This window comes from Chamaea fasciata, unplaced genomic scaffold (genome assembly GCF_029207755.1).
Source record: "Chamaea fasciata isolate MVZ Bird 193981 ecotype frontalis unplaced genomic scaffold, bChaFas1.0.hap1 SCAF_3, whole genome shotgun sequence".
NCBI lineage: Eukaryota > Metazoa > Chordata > Aves > Passeriformes > Sylviidae > Chamaea > Chamaea fasciata.
Genome location: NW_027094088.1, coordinates 26,847,251 through 26,863,501, shown reverse-complemented (window position 1 = coordinate 26,863,501; position 16,251 = coordinate 26,847,251). Strand labels below are relative to the sequence as shown.

Genomic DNA, 16,251 nt, shown 5'->3' with positions numbered 1-16,251 from the left:
AGTGTCCCTTTCCCCCCACCCCTGGCAATGAGGTGGGGTGATAGAGAATAACCTCCTGTCCCAGCCACGCCCCTCCCGGCTACGGTAGAAATTAACCCTGTCCTGGCAGAACCAGAACAATGGGGAAGCCAGGAAATGCAGAAGCTAAGAAGACTTCATGATCGTGGATTTAGAAACTTGTTGATAGTTCAGAAAGTCTGAAAAACCTGCCAAGATAGGGAGGTTCCACAAATAAATCATACCGCACTGTAAACAGAACGTTTCATCCCTTAAGGACTTGTTGCCCTTCTCCCCTGATATATATAAAAAAGGAATGCTTACACAAATGTAAAGGTCCTTCTTGCTGTGTGTGTCTCATTTTTTTTTTTTTTAAAGGAAGACTGGATTCTTCCATCTAGAAAAAAATGAACCAAAAAAGTAATTTAAAGAGTTACTAACCTTTTTCGTTGTGTGGATTTCTTTTTTCTGAAATAAAAGAAAAAGGAAATGATGGTCAAGAGAAATAATATTTTGAAATTTTCCCTCTACTTCAACACATTTGAATAAATAACCTGCCATATTAAAAGAGAAAAAAGAGGAACTATTTTTCACATCCTTTCTCTGGAGTGCCTGAAACAGTGAAAAACATCTTTCAACAATTTACTTGCCTAAAATGTTGCTACCTGTGGTGGTTAAATTTACAGAAACAGGAGTACATTTCTTTCTATATCAATATGTAGCTAAAAACCCAGTATAGAAAATATGCTAAAAATATTTCAGTAACATCAGAGAAAAAAAAAAGAATAGAAAAACAGTTTTATGTTGGAAGGATGACACTGAGCGGTTTTGAGTTATGACTCCAACAGAACTGGTTATTTCAATACTACTTGTTGAAGAAACCATAGTTAAGATCTAAAGAATATAGAGTAAATTTGTCTTTTTCCACAGCACCTTCTATAGTACCTTTATTCCAATCACTAGTAGCTCCTTAAGTTACAAAAACTCTTCCAAAGACTTATATCATTAAAATACACAGGCTCTAAGGAACATCTTGAAAATTTAAAAACACAAGCTCTCCCACCCCCATCCCGCCAATCACACAAGGTCTCATCTTATAATTTTACAGCAGAGAAAAATTAACTTTATCAGAGGTAATGGCATTTCAGAAAAATTGCAACATAGAAGCCAAGAACTCTTCTTTTTGTCAAAAAGAAACAAAATTACAAAAACAAACAAACAAAATCGAATTCCAAACCAGTAAAAACCACAAGATGGTCAGCCTAATGCCTGGTGTGCTGGCTGTGAAGCGTGGGGTACGCTGCTAAACTCAGCAAATGAGGGATGGGCTGTTTTGATGTCTCAGAATCAGAACGCCTGCACTGCTGAGCACACAAACACAAGTTATTTACAGAGCTAATATGAACATAACAGTCCTACTGAGTCAAATCAAAGACTTGTTTGTGACTGTGGTCAGTAGGGAAAGAGTACAAGAAATTACTTATACTTTTCTTCAATATACACTTTCCAGAGACCCATGCCTTTCGAAAACAGCCAGAGAAATACATTTCGCTGAACAACCTCTTAACAATCCTTATTTCCCATGTGTTTCTATAATGAAGTGATGCTGAACTCAAGATCTAAAATCTAAGTCAAAAATCATTTTTTGTTTAAAAAATGCTAAAACAACTTTAAAGTTGAAAAAAAATGCTGAAGCTTTTAAAATTTTATCAGATGCCTCAAGGCAGTTAAAAATCATGAGCTATGACAGGACCTTAATTACAATTAAAAGTAAGCTTACAACACTAAAGAATACCAAAAAATTAATTCAGAAGGGCAAAACTAGAAGCTGCTAACAGGAAAAGGTCAATAACAATTCCTAATATTTTACACTGTAGCAATGACCTTATAATGAGAAAATAATATGAAGTAATTAGAACAGCCTACTGATGACTTACTGATGATTTAATGTTCAAGGGCTGGAAGTTAAAGGAAATGGAACAAGGTGTTCTATACCAACTTTTCCTTCAAATTTTTTTTTCCATTCTATATATCAGAGGTTATTACAAAATAAATCCTACAAAATTCCAAATTACAATTCAGACTTATGTGTTGTGGAAACGACATCATCCATACAGAAGCTGTGCTGGCAACTGAGCTCTGTAGTTCAAGGATGTACCTAAATTCCATAAACTTCAAGAACATGGTTTGATGGGCACATTTACACAAGGGGTTCTTGATTAGCAAATAAAGGAATCACCAAAGTGAGGAAAATCTGATTACATATACACACTGAAGGAAGAGAAACCCATGCACAAATCCTAAGGGAGATGCCAACAATGTGGTTTCAATAATCTAAGGGAAACACAAAACCTTTTACTGCACTTACCAGCAAAGCATTTGGAACAGAGATTCATAGTCTTGCTGGACCTGGGGCAAAAAAAATAAAAAAAATAGAGCTAAAAAATTCATTATATATCTAATCAATACAGGGAAATTTTGGGGGGAATGAAGCAAGGGTACAGAGAAGGTAAGAACTTAAATGGCAAGGAATCAAAGGTAAGTGGCTAGAAGTGGCTGAACTAGAAACAATGGTATGGAAAGAGACTTTGTACGGTAATCTCTTTCCAAGAGTTTCCAAAATAGGACTTCTACACATTTACCTCATATATGAAAATAAACTTACTTAACTAATGTATATGTTACACATTCATCATTCAAATCTTTGTATTGCAATGTGATAATAATGATAGACAGGAAGCACCAATACATTCCACTTGAATATTAGACTCCCCTTGGCAACAACTCTGCAGTCCGGACAAATCCTGAATACAATGGAGAGATTAAAGTATTGTACTTATAAGGACACAGACAGATGTGCTCTTGGAAGTCTAGCTGGAATGGTTTAAGGAGTTATTACATCAAGCTGCTCATTACTACCCTCAGCTGCATGCAGCAATAATTTAAAATAACCTGGCTGACTTTGCACTGACATGGACTAGGATAGTTCACATGATCCACAAGGGTGGCTCAGCTTTGAGGGCAGCAACCTTCAGCTGAGAGAAAAACAGCAGCAATATCTTAAGCCTCCTAGATGACTACAAAGTGCATATGCAATTATACCTCAGAAAGTCAGCAGCCTCACAAAAAAATTCAGGTTTTAAGACCTTTCTAGGGCTCCCATGAAAATACCCAAAGCAACACACTGTTTCCCCCAGTTTACAAAAAGTTCAATTCTAACATCACATCTCCTTTACAAAGGGACCTGGAGAATATTCTCAGAAGTTCTCCATGTGTTGGAGTATCTTTAGGTAAAAGCTAACTGCTTTCTGTGCACACTTCCCAATATTTGATTTGTTCAGCATTCCTGAATCAACTCTGCCATTATCTACAGGCATTAACACCATCCTGAGCAAGTCTGAAAGTACCTATTAACAGGCAAGGTTGTACCAAAACTGTCCATGCCCATAAGACGTTTTTTCCTCCCCCAGGGCCCCCTCCAGGTAGAACACACCATTCAACCAAATTAGCTGCACGTTTCTCTCCAGAAAAATGCATACAAAGAAACAACCGAGACTACCAAAACAGTTGCTTTCTATCTCCAACCAAACAGGCATGGAATTTTGAGAGGAGATCCATGTCTAACAACACATAAATTATAACAAACTGTTTGTTACCCTGAGACAAAAAAAAAGACAATTTTTTTTCAAAGCAGTTATATGACAAATGAACACATATCAGAATTAAAGGTTCCCCCCTGCTCGAATTTGCATGTGGTCATTTTGAATGACTTTCCAGTAATAAAGTAAATCCAGACTTGGTCAATCATATCTTGGTATCAGTCTCATCAAAACATTACAGATGCTTTTCAATTCATGCACATCTGAAAGCTGGTTTACATCAGGTTCAAAAATTCTATAACGCATATCACTGGAGATTTGAGACACAACCATTTGCCAGCTATAGCAAGAGCCACAGACACATGAAAGCTAGTTTTAAATGCAAACGGTATGTGCACAGAATAAAAGTTAATTCCCAAGAAAAGGAAAGCAGAACACATTTGTAGCCATAGAAATATATCATCAGATTGCTAGATACCCAAAGATTCAATGTGTTGATGGTCTGCACAGACTATCTACCTCCAAGAGAACCGCAATTAAAAACAGCATGGTGAGCCAACACCTACAGCATTAGTGTGCTGCAGTTCAGTACTCACTGCTTATAGGTTAGACCTTCTGGAGCAGCTCAATATGCCAGGCAGGACCTTCTCTGCAAAGCCATTAAACCCCAGGGGCAGCAAAGAAAAAGAAAGGCAAAGTTCAGCTGGTCCATACTGATGACATTGGAATGGGCAATGACCAATGTTTTCAGTGGTATAATCAACCATCTCAGCTGTTAAATATCAATCCAAAGCCTCATATAATATTTACTTATCAGCACATCAACAATGGAAAACACAGATGCAAACACAACATAGAGCTCTGTGAAAAAGAGGAAAAAAGGCTGCCATGTACTTCCAACACACAAAACCCCACAAAATTTTCTCCAAGGACAGCACTATTGGACAAGTGACCTTGTAAGTCAAGTAACACTGCTACATTTTCAAGGATCACTTTCGCTTTGATCCTTGTATATGCCTTTTCAAGGCCCCCAAGTCAGTCTGAAGCTGCTACTGCGATTAGAACCTGAACCTCGAGTGGTTTTTTTATTAGTTTCTTTTACACAGTCACTTATGTGAAGAGCAGATACACCAACATTACACTGGAACTAAGAAAACAGCAAAGAGTAACAGCATTAATCAACAATCAGCTTCTTTGTGAAAATGCAGTATTTATTCAGAGGAAAAGTTTTATGAACAAAATGCATTATGCAGTTTATATACATGAAATTTAGTAGGTCACTGTCTGTCAAGTAAAATGTTTGACATCTTTTTGCTACACTGCAAATCCCTCCTCTCACTGCTGGGATCTCCTCTTTCCAGCAGGCAAGGCTTCACCCACCAGACTTAAAATTGAGCAAACCTGCATACTGCCGCTCTCTCACAAAGCACATGTTAACCACATCACTGGTTTAATTATTTCTTAGTGACTCCAGAATTCACCAGAAGCTCATAGTGCCAGGGAGGAACACAAAAATGTAAAATTTCCTTGTTCCTGACAACCTACTCAAATATATCACACATCTGCAATATCTGTTACTTCTAGAGACAATTTTATCTGAAACACTCCAAGTTCTGAAATATCAAACAGTCTTGATCACAACACAGGCCTCTGTTTCCACTTCATAGGAAAAAGACGGTTATGGATGACTTTTAGGGAAGGCAATACAATTCCTGTTTCTAGGAACACATAGCAAAATCATGACTGTAATGGTGTACAAGGCACAGCAAAGCTAGAATTCTAAGTTAGTCCTGGCAATGAGATTTGTGTGTTTTAGACTGCAAGTCTTTAGGCTGACACCCAACACTTCGACACCCTTCTGACGCAGCTGGCTTGGAAAATGCTTCTGAATCAGATATCAAACCAGCACCGTTTTTAACTGCACATATTATGGTAATTCCCAGATTTCCCTCATAAAATGTCAGCTTCATGCTGAACAGCACCTAATCCAGAATTACTCACACTATACATTTTATATGTACAATATCCCTAGAAAGTCATTTTATACAGATAATTTATAATCTCCACTTGTACATAATTTAAGCTGGTATTCAGAAAGACATTCATATTTATAGATAAATCAAGTCAAATAGAATGGCATTATCGCTGAGGCAGAATATATAGTTAAACCCTCTTTGAAGGTACTTCCATCTGTCAAAAAGAAACCATTTAACTAAAGTGTGACACAAAATTATTATGCAGATTGGAAACCACAAGGTGAAGCAAGCTCAGAAGGTCAAGTGGCAAACTAAGTTAAACACAGAGGATACTTCAAGCCCACAGGCTACAGAATGACTGCACGCAACAGTTCTGCAGGGTTTGAACTGAAAGAAGTGAGGGTATTAAAACTGCCTCTGATGCCAAAAGAAAAAACATTCCCTTAACAACATGGTCATGAAAGCAGTAGCAATGACACAGGGACTCTGAAAGACGGAGAAATTAACCGAAATGGGAAATCCTGGAAGTTCTAACACGTTTATACTTTAAGCAGGAAATAAATTGCATGGAAGGGTAAAAAATAAAATGCACGTTGGAGGCTCTCCAACCCATCATCCCTTACTTGTGCTGTTGTGCCTAGAACTCACCACAGCAAAGGGAACTATCTGAGCATTCAGACAGACGTGCACAGAGACCACTATAAGGTCCCAACCTCAGAGAGATGCGTATCTGCATCTCCAGTTACAGGTGCCTAATGCAAACTGAGAGCCAGCAGTAGGCATTAAATAGCAAAAATCACATACTTCAAATCCTATACATGCTCATATTGTGTGCCACAATCAGTATGTAACTAATTATGAAAACTGAAGAGACTGCTTCCCTGATTCCATTTTCTTATGATACTTCCATTACACTCCTGCAAAGTGTGAGGTGGCCTTATCTACTCCAAGAAGAACACTTGATCTTATAAACTTAATGTTATGCTCTATACTATCAATTATTTCTTTTATTCCCTGCCATTTTACAGTATATCATTGCAAGGTACCATTCAAATCAATGCACATTCTACTCTGTCTTCACTGGAAATTTGGTTTTCCTTCCCCCTGTTCCAGTAAATGACTACCAATACAAATCCACATTCAGAGAATGCACTTGAATTCTAGCCCTAAATCCCAAAGACACATCTGTTAGATGCACAGCAGGTGATCAGAATGAACAGAATCAAAAGACAATCTCACTCTGAAGGTACAAGAACAAGTCACATGTGGAAATTTTGTGGAGTCAAAGAGAGTTAAAAAGAAGTATACCAGAATTTGACTGATCTCAACATACTCAGTCTCCAAAAACAAACTTCTTCCAAGAAACTTGGAAAGGCACACCCAATAAATAATGAAGGTTTTGGCAATAGAATCCTCCATTTTCAAGCAGATGGTCAGGTGCTTCATAACTTCCCCATGTCATCTTTAAGACAAAAAACAAAAGGAGACCAGAAACACTAAAAACTAATACTAGCTTTATTCTATGTAAGTACCAAAGGGCAATACAAAATGCTCAGTTTCACCTGTATTAGCATGCCACCTAGACTTTTAAAGGTAATGGTGAACTAGTATTATTAGTGCAGATGCTCACCAATGAGAACTGTGCAGCTGCCTCAGAGTACAAATTCTACTACTACATACAGGTATGTATTCTCAATGCTTGAAAAACAACACTAGAATAATCATAATTCTTGAAACTAATTTGTGTTCATCTGTCTTTTGATGATGGAAAAATAAGAATTTTCGACAAATATGCTTTCATGTAGTATATGTGTGTAAGACATTTAATTTTAATGATATCAAAACCACAGACGCTAATTAAGTATGACTATAAAACCCCATGTTCTGCATTTTTATTGGAAACAAAGCCTTCCAGCATATCCAGTAATCGTTTGTTACGATTCAGAAGTCGCTATGACTTGGTAGCAGGAAAACGTATCTCCTTCAGTGTCCCTGTAATTGCACTGGTGATTAAATGCAGCATGTTAAAGGCTGCTTGGTCCCCTTCCAGCACGGCAATTACAGTGGGATCACAGTGTCACTACACTACAAATGTATCTCAGCCACTGAATGATACCTGTCCAACACTGTCAGGAGCCCAGTGTTTGAGAAAGATTAACATAGTATGAATTATGTCATTAATCAGTTAAAAACACAAAGATACTCCCTATATGCTCAGCACATACTGTGTTATGCATTTTGCAACTTAGGACGACTATACACATGTTAAATCAATGCATTCATACTACTGTAGTTAATGATCTGTCACCATTTCCATTAGAAAGCAATTTTCAAAGTCTTAGACCTCTGCTAAGAATTCACTCTGAGCTGAAACCTGGCACATGGCAAAAGCAAAACCACAGCAGGCACATTTACTTTCATCCAAATAAATTAGAAAGATTATTTATTATTAAAAGAAAATTGATCCAATTCTGTATTTCCCTGACACTTTTCATCATTCATTAGAGCATCTAACGCTTCACCTTGTACAGAAGGGAGGTTAATTAGGCTGTGTTAATAAAATCCTCAGTTGTCCTTTGAAAGTTCTATATATCCTTTACACTAGCTTCTGAAAAAGGCCATTTTACTTTTCTAAATCAAAAGTCACCTCACTGATTTCATATATGCCGCATATCCGATACTTATAGGTTTTCTGTAATTTATAATCTTGTTAAGGGAATATAGACGAGTTTTTGGGGGCAATTTAAACAATTGTTCATATTTTTACAGTGAGGTAGTTCAATTATTCTTCATAAATAACACATGCCAAATTCCTTTCAAATAAAAGAGCAGAAGTGGACCATGGCAAACACAGGTGGACCTACAGAGAACCTGGCAATGAGGAAGTCACATGCATTCAGAAACAGATTTTTAAGTGAACTAAGATCTGAAATTAAATATCCCACAAATGCATTCAAAATCTTCTACTACATCATCTATTAAATACTCATATTCTCAGAGTTAAGAACTGTAGTTCAATTAGAAAAGCGTTATCAGTAACATTTTTTTATGATTACAGCTACTATGGAGGTTGTGCTTTAAAAACACCAGTGTTCTGGTGTTGGACTTCTCATTTTCACCACAAACAATCTAAATGTTGCTTATCATCCAAAGATTTTAGTAAGCTGTTGAAACGATGCATCAGTCAGTGAGCCAGATGTTCTTATCTCCATTTGAAATGAAATGGAGGGCAAACTTTAGGAACATGACAGTGTACTAGTGCACTGCCCTTCTGGCAGCTTTCCACACTCAAAAAGGTATGCTGATGTAGCCCAATGAAGAAGCTGGATCCTAATTTATTATTTTTTCCAACAGGTACACTAAATCATCCTTTTAAAATTCTATGACTGAAAGACTTTTTATGTTTTAAATACATAAGCATTTAAAACATAAAAAGTCTTTCAGTCACAGAAAGCCACTGAAGTGCTCAGCTGACAATTAGGCTATAAAAGAGCACAAAGACACAAGGGGTAAGAAGGGAGAATGTGGAAAATACACAGTAAAGCAGCTCAGTCTTACAAAAGACAGAAGAACGCTGATAGAGTTTTCACTGAAAGTCTTCTCCAACAATTCTTAAAATAAACTGCAAAAGAATCCACTGCATTTAAGCCACCTAAGATGGGTTGTGAGAACTTTGATCTGATTCATCTGGGTTTCTAGCTGAACTTAGTGTTGCTGCCCTCCAGTCAAAACCAAATGGCTCATATTCCCATGAATACACAACTCTACGCTTAAAAAAAAAAATCTCAGCAGTAAAATCACATAGCAAACATTCCTCTGATAACACTTCAAAATCTTTCTCAGGAAGATGTGTGGCGTACTATTTAAAGGACAATTAAAAGGTTGGAATTCTAAGAGTTGAAAAGGCCTTTAGTGAAGTAGGAATAAAACTTGAAAGTTGTGATCTGCCCACCTTCCATCAATTCCTCAAGGATATTATCTTGCTGTGTATTGCAGGTAATAACTAACATTGCCCTATGACAACACAATCATCCTCCTGAGATTTACAATATGAGATTAACTTCATCTTTTCCTTCAGATCAGACACTCCAATAAATGCTCTGCTGATAAGCACCACTCAAAAATCTATTTCAGTTTCTTTTACCACAGGATCAGTAAATAGACACTAAATAGTAAAACATTCTTAGAAAAAAAAGTAGCTGGAAGAAACCTCAAGAAAGAAACTGCTTTGTCCCTGGACTTAAAGGTATGGGGAATTACATATCAAACCTTGCCAGGAAACGCTCCTAAAATACTTCCTGATCTGAACTGCAGATTTAGCATAGAAAACAGGAAAATGCTTGATTCTTGCTGATTTTAAGCCCACTGTGTCTCTTCTCTATGCAAGTGCATAGAGAAGCATTAATTTTTTTCAATCAAGGTTCTTTTTCGATGGCATAAGTACACTTTAAAATGCCTGCCATTATGATGGCTTAGAATGGTTAGAACTTTTGAATTCTTGGTGGGGGGAGAGGGGAACAGCTTTGCAAAGTATTTCCAAGACTGCAGGGTTTATGCCAAGTAACATTTAAAAGGACAAGGCATGTAAACTGGTTTAAAAATGCTGTTCTTGCATTAATATTAACAAATCCCACTAATAAAGTCTGGTATAAATACTGTGTCACATGTATTCTCTCAAAAGCTAGCAGAACATCATCATTATAAAACAAAATACCTTGTTGCAGAGCTCTACATTTTGTGTCTAACAAGTCAAACGTTAATCAAGCAAAAAGGAGTTTCAAGTGTTGACCATCTCAACCATGGACAGAAAAAGCACTTTAAGGTGCACTATAAGCAAAAGATCTGACAGGATGAGTTGAAATCCTAATTATTATTTTGGCTATTGATTTCTATGAGTTAAAAAGCACAGAAAGTAGGTTCAGAAATAAAGCCAGCCAAAACCAAGAGAGGAAAGAGTATCCCTCGGACAACGCAAGAAAGCATTATTATTCTGAGATGGGTAAGGAGCTATGTCCTATTTAGTAACGAGCAGATTGTCCAGCAGGATCTCTTATCTGTCTAGACAACCCCAAAAAGCAGCAATATTTTGTGAATGAGAGACAAACTCCCTTTTCTGGTTCCCTGCACTCCTTGGTTGTCAAATCCTTCTGGAACTGCACAACATGGTAGAATTGTGGCACTTCTTGAAAAGCAGATGAAGAATTTTGACAAGGTTTCTGCAATCCTACCTTATTACATTGTTCATAAACACATCTGAAAGAAGGTACCAGTATGAAAGTTAGCAGACATTTTTCCTCCTTCCCATTTACAACAGGTTTCAGTAGTCCCCAAAAGTTTAGCTGGATGGCCACCATGGGAAATTCACTTTCTTCCATCCTAGCATGCCTTATACCAAATTGTACAGTCAAGAAGCAATGGGGCTCTTACTCTGGTCACTGCTGTCTCTTATGCCTGACTGACTACATACAGACATTTTCAGTTCTCAGGTGTGAAAATGCAGCTATGCCTCATAAACCTATCGTAGAAAACAAGAGTACTTCAGCTCCTCCTCAGAAATTTGAATTGTATTAAGATTATACCTACACTAGAAGCAATCTGCCAGTTAATTAAACAAAACATTCCTGGAAGTAGATCTACCTATACTGTCAGAAAACATTTCTGCCCTGCTGTTACAATAGCAGAAAAATAAGAGAAAGAAAGTAGGAGAAAAAACCACATAAAAAGTCACTTTTAAAATTGGAATAAACCACCCACGACTATCTTACTCTTAGCAAAAGCAGATTTACATGTTCATCTTGGTAACCCTAAAATTTTGGTCAATCTCCTAATTGCTCTCAGGTGGATGCCTGTCCATGATTTTGTATCTCCAGAGGCTCCCACCCACCAAAAGAACCATCCCAGAGTAAAGAAACGGAGTGTAACTCTCTTGCTATACTGCAGAAATGTCATGAACTAATGTTTCCACCAACACATCACACAAAGTCTTGGCTCAGAACAACTGTTTGAATGTTTGACCTTGAGAAGAGATATCCTCTCATAAGTAACTTTGGAGTTTTTTAACAGTTTAGCATAATTCCAACCAATACAGCATTTCTAACCAGTATAAAAGTGCTTATAAGTAATTCCTTCACAACGTTTCCGTGTTAAACATTCAACTTCTAGAGTGTCTGAAAAAGAACAAATAAAACAGGTACAATTTAGAACAACAAAGAGTTAAGGAACAAACCAAGACAAACATGTTTGGTAACACCACTTTAAAAAGCAAACCCTCAAAAAAGCCCCAAAACACTATAAGCAAGAATTAGGCTGATAATTACAGAGACTTATACAAAGCAAGACATGAATCTGAACATAGAAATAGGTGCGATTTTTTCGTTCCCACATGTACACCCAGGCACAAACACAGATAAAGAAATACAACAGCAGCTATACACTAACCATCATTAGTTCAGTGCAACATGACACCCATCCTCTTTTCATCAGTGCTCACTACGAGGTTGCCTTCTCAGGAGCTTCTAAGACACAGCAGATGCTGGCCATGGAACTGTCTTCAGCCCCAAGACCATTAATGCTCTATGAAACATCCCAAAACAAATCCCAAAGTGGGGGGTGTCGGAAATCTGCACAATTAAGAAATCCAAAATGAAATGGAAGCACTTGAAAGACTGAGTAGTTTTTTCGGGGGAACGGGAACAATATTTTGGGGGTTTTGTTTGGTTAGTTTTGAGGTTTTCTTAAGTTGTGATTAAAACATTAAACATGAAAGTTATTTTAGCATCTGAAAATCTCAACTCCTCCCTACATCTCCAACACAATTTCCAAGACCTGAACTTGACCCAGAGAATGCTGCTCAATGCCATCTGTGGTTTTTTTTCAGGTAAGGGATTTTGGAAAGTTAATGAGTTAACAGTGTGGTAGAGTTCAGTAACTAAACTGCAAGTAAACGTGCTCTTTCGCTCAAATCATATGATTCATGCGTCCAGGAGGAACAGCTGCCTCAACTCTATGCAGCTATGCTATTGGAAAACTCCTCTCAATTATACTTTGGATAGAAAAACGCTTAAAATAAATTTGACTGGGCTAAAGAACTACACATTAAAAAATAGATTGTAATAAACATCCTGAGCCCAAATGACTTGAGCCATAATGTCCAGAATCTGTGGTAGATAAACAGGAAACAACTTTAAAATAATGTAATGTACCACAGTGTCCATGTCTTCCATTTTCCAGCATTCTGAATGCAAATGCATGACCTCCATGAGCAATTACAATAGAAATTAGTATTCCAAGTTCTTCAGAGAAAACGTCTTAAATGCCGCACAACAATTCTAGAGGGAGAAAAGAAGTTATCTTCTAAACGCAAATTTTAAACATGCCTATCACTGATGTAACAGCAATACTAAATTATTACTATTACAGTAAATCCTCTCATTACCTACAGTTAGCTAATAGGTCTGACTGCTGGTCTTTCTGCAATTGCAGTCATACAATTTGATTCTACAGAAGAACTAAGTTTACTAAGTTACTATAGTAAAGCTTTTTCAAAACACAGATGAAGAGCACCCTATGCATTCTTTTAGTAGACAGTATCCCTGTCTTTGCTATTTGCTTTTATCACATGTTAATTCAAGTTAACATGCACCTGACTCACTGAATAAAACTGACATTCTACTAGTCTATGTTTATTAATTTCTTCCACAGAGAAAATTGAAACTCTCAAACAAACACCTGATACAGGAAGCCACTAACCTCTTATGAGAAAGCTTATTGCATAAATGTTTGCATGTTTAACTTCCTCTGTAAATAATAAAACAAAAGGATATAATTAAAGTATTTTGAGTCTTAATATGTAAATGTTGTTAATCACACAGATGCTTTTCCTTTTTTCTCTTAAATAGACCAATATCTTTCCATTCTCTTTTGCAGCACTACTATGGGTCACTACTCTTATGGCACTGATCAGGAAGTCAACAGCATGAAGTATTTTCCATAAGACCTGTAACAGAATGAGCACAGTAGACAAAAAACAACCCAGACAGCATCAGTGCTGCACTGGATCTATCAGACAAATGCCACAATGTCCTAATGAAACACTGGCATTTTTATGCTAGATTATTCTGAGTTTCTTATTTTTGCATCTTTCAACTCTCTATACCTTTTCAAAATACTACATAAAACTACATTTCTCAAAATTCTGAAAGGAAGCAACAGCAACTTGTTTCCACATAGTCAGATCTGGCCGCTAATATAGCTATCCCAATAAAACATTGTTATTTAAAATATCCAAGTGCTAGGGATCTTGTCAGAGTCCTCAATTGTTTTGTTTCTGACTGTGACCAAGAATCGTTCTCTCTGCATGTCCAACTGCAGCATGCCTGAAAAACAATCCCTTATATTCCAGCATGAGCATCTGGACCATGGAAGTACAGAAAGGATCAGGGAACAGATTCACAGATACATTTAAAGCAATTTTCTCCATTCAGTCTGTCATCCCAGGTTTAAAAGACTCACTGTTTGAAATTTTAACTAAACACTCACCACTGTAAATGCTGCTGCTGTTATCCCTGACACAGAACAAATCATTCCTTAGGCTGCCAATCAGCACTGCTCACAATCTGCTACAGGCACATTCTAATCACTCACACACGGGCTAACCTCCAGCTACCACCCATGATACCTGGGGACTCCTAAGATTTGTTAACTTGGAACCAGTGGCATAAACACGAAACTTTATTTGTATAACTATATTATGTCATTTATTTGATTACTACCTGAGAAGACAGACAGATCTACAACAACAATACTCTTTAATCAGAAGTTTAATCTTTATTTTCTTAGAGGTGTTAGGGAGAATTGGTGAAAAAGAAATAATGCAGGTGTTGTGATATGTATACAACTACAGCTAATTTTGAAAATATCTCGTAAATTAATTCTTAAGATCGCTTCTTTTCCTGAGAGATGTTTATGGAATGAGTTTGGTATGCATTAAATCAAAAGAGTTTCTAAGAAAGACCAGCTGTGTCCCACAGTGTTCACTAATACAGGAGGTTATTTAATAGTAAATATTCCACCTGTTTTTTCTTGAGCACATCCTATGAAGAACTGGCAAATTGTTCCAGTGTATCTAATTGACCTACTAAGGGAAAGTGGACCAGACTCCAAACCTCAGTTTAGTTCTTGGCTTAAGAAGTCTGGAGAACTTAAAAAAAAATTAAAAATATTAATATTAATATCAGATATGGCAATAAAAAAGCAGTAAAGGAAGTTGGGGAGACACTGTTCATGCTTTATTAGACGGTGCTCACTTCCCCTTAGCCTTCACACATAACCAAGGTCAGAAAACCAAATTTACTGTTTATTCAATAAAAAAAAGTTAATGATTCTATGTACTTTCAAATATACAACTGGTCTAACATCCATGGGTTGTACCCAGCACCCTTAAAATGATGTGACATCACAGAAAAGTATCCACACAGGCAGGAGTTAACATAGTGCCTGCCTGCTGTGTTAACAAAACCCATACTCGGGGTCTCTGCTAGTGTGCACTGAACATTTATAATTCTCCAGGTACTCTAACATCTGTGAAACATTTTCCAACTCAAACTATCAGCACACATGGGCTTCTACTGTTGTAAACACTGAATCAGCTGAGCTACTAGAAAGACCAAAAAGAATTTAATGTATAAAGGAAATGTATTACAGGAGCAGGCTACCACACTCCAGTACCAATGGGTGAGTCACAAGAGGACTTCCAGCAAGTTCTGAAGATCATCCCTCAGCTCTACAAAATCCAAGTCACATCATAACCTGCTTACACTTGCACTGCAAGGCTGCAGTGACTGCCATTTGTGGTGGACACTACTATATGACAATTTAGACTGCAAATGCCCATGTCTGCAAATAAAGCCATAGGGAAGAAATACCACTCACCAAAACTAGCATTCAGTAATCAAATACATTTATTGATGTGGCAGTCTTTTGTGTTATTTTGTGTTATTAAAAGAGGAAATGCTGAATTAAATGAAACGGGATAAATAGTACAACTTAGCATATTACAGGATTCAGTATCACATAAGCAAAACAACCCAGAAAAATTACCCAGTTTAGAAAAGAAAATACAAGCAACCACACAAGCCTGTATGTGTTTGCCTCCTTTTAACACTACATTATAAGAATCCTGGTCTTTTTTTTTCAGCTTTTCCTTTCAGCAAATTAAAACTAGCAAATCAGAAGGTAAGAGAATGAACACGTTGGAAGGCATTATTACCAAGGAAAGAATCTATAAAAACAAATATGAATATTTACTATATTTAAATAGAATGAGAGTCATTCACAAAATGCTTGAGCAATGCCAAAGTGAATAAAATCATAGTATCAACTCACTTCCTGCTCCCTCAGTAAAGGTTTGCAGGAACTCCCATTTCTGCCCCTGAGACTTGAGTAACTTCAGCAGAAGCAAAGAAGTTTGACAGGGCCACCAGTTCCACTGAAAAATTTCAGTCTTTAATTGTCTCTGTAAAGGTTTAAAAAACAGCAGAATAAAAGCAAGTGAGACTCTTTCAGTAGTCCCTTTTTAAAAAGATAAGTGGCTTAGTATTTTCAAACAGCTGAGGCTTCAGACTCCAGAATTTCACTCTCATCCAAACTTCATTTGGAAGTCATCTGAGAACTGTAATTAT

At 37.0% G+C, this 16,251-nt stretch overlaps 1 protein-coding gene across 1 annotated transcript in view; it reads right to left on the bottom strand.

Annotated features, from left to right (window-relative positions):
- ZFAND3 (zinc finger AN1-type containing 3) overlaps positions 1-16,251 on the bottom strand; it is a 135,085-nt gene that overhangs the window by 99,185 nt on the left and 19,649 nt on the right. The window contains 2 exon segments of the mRNA XM_066178423.1: positions 439-465; positions 2,366-2,406. Coding sequence (XP_066034520.1) covers positions 439-465; positions 2,366-2,406 — 68 coding nt within the window.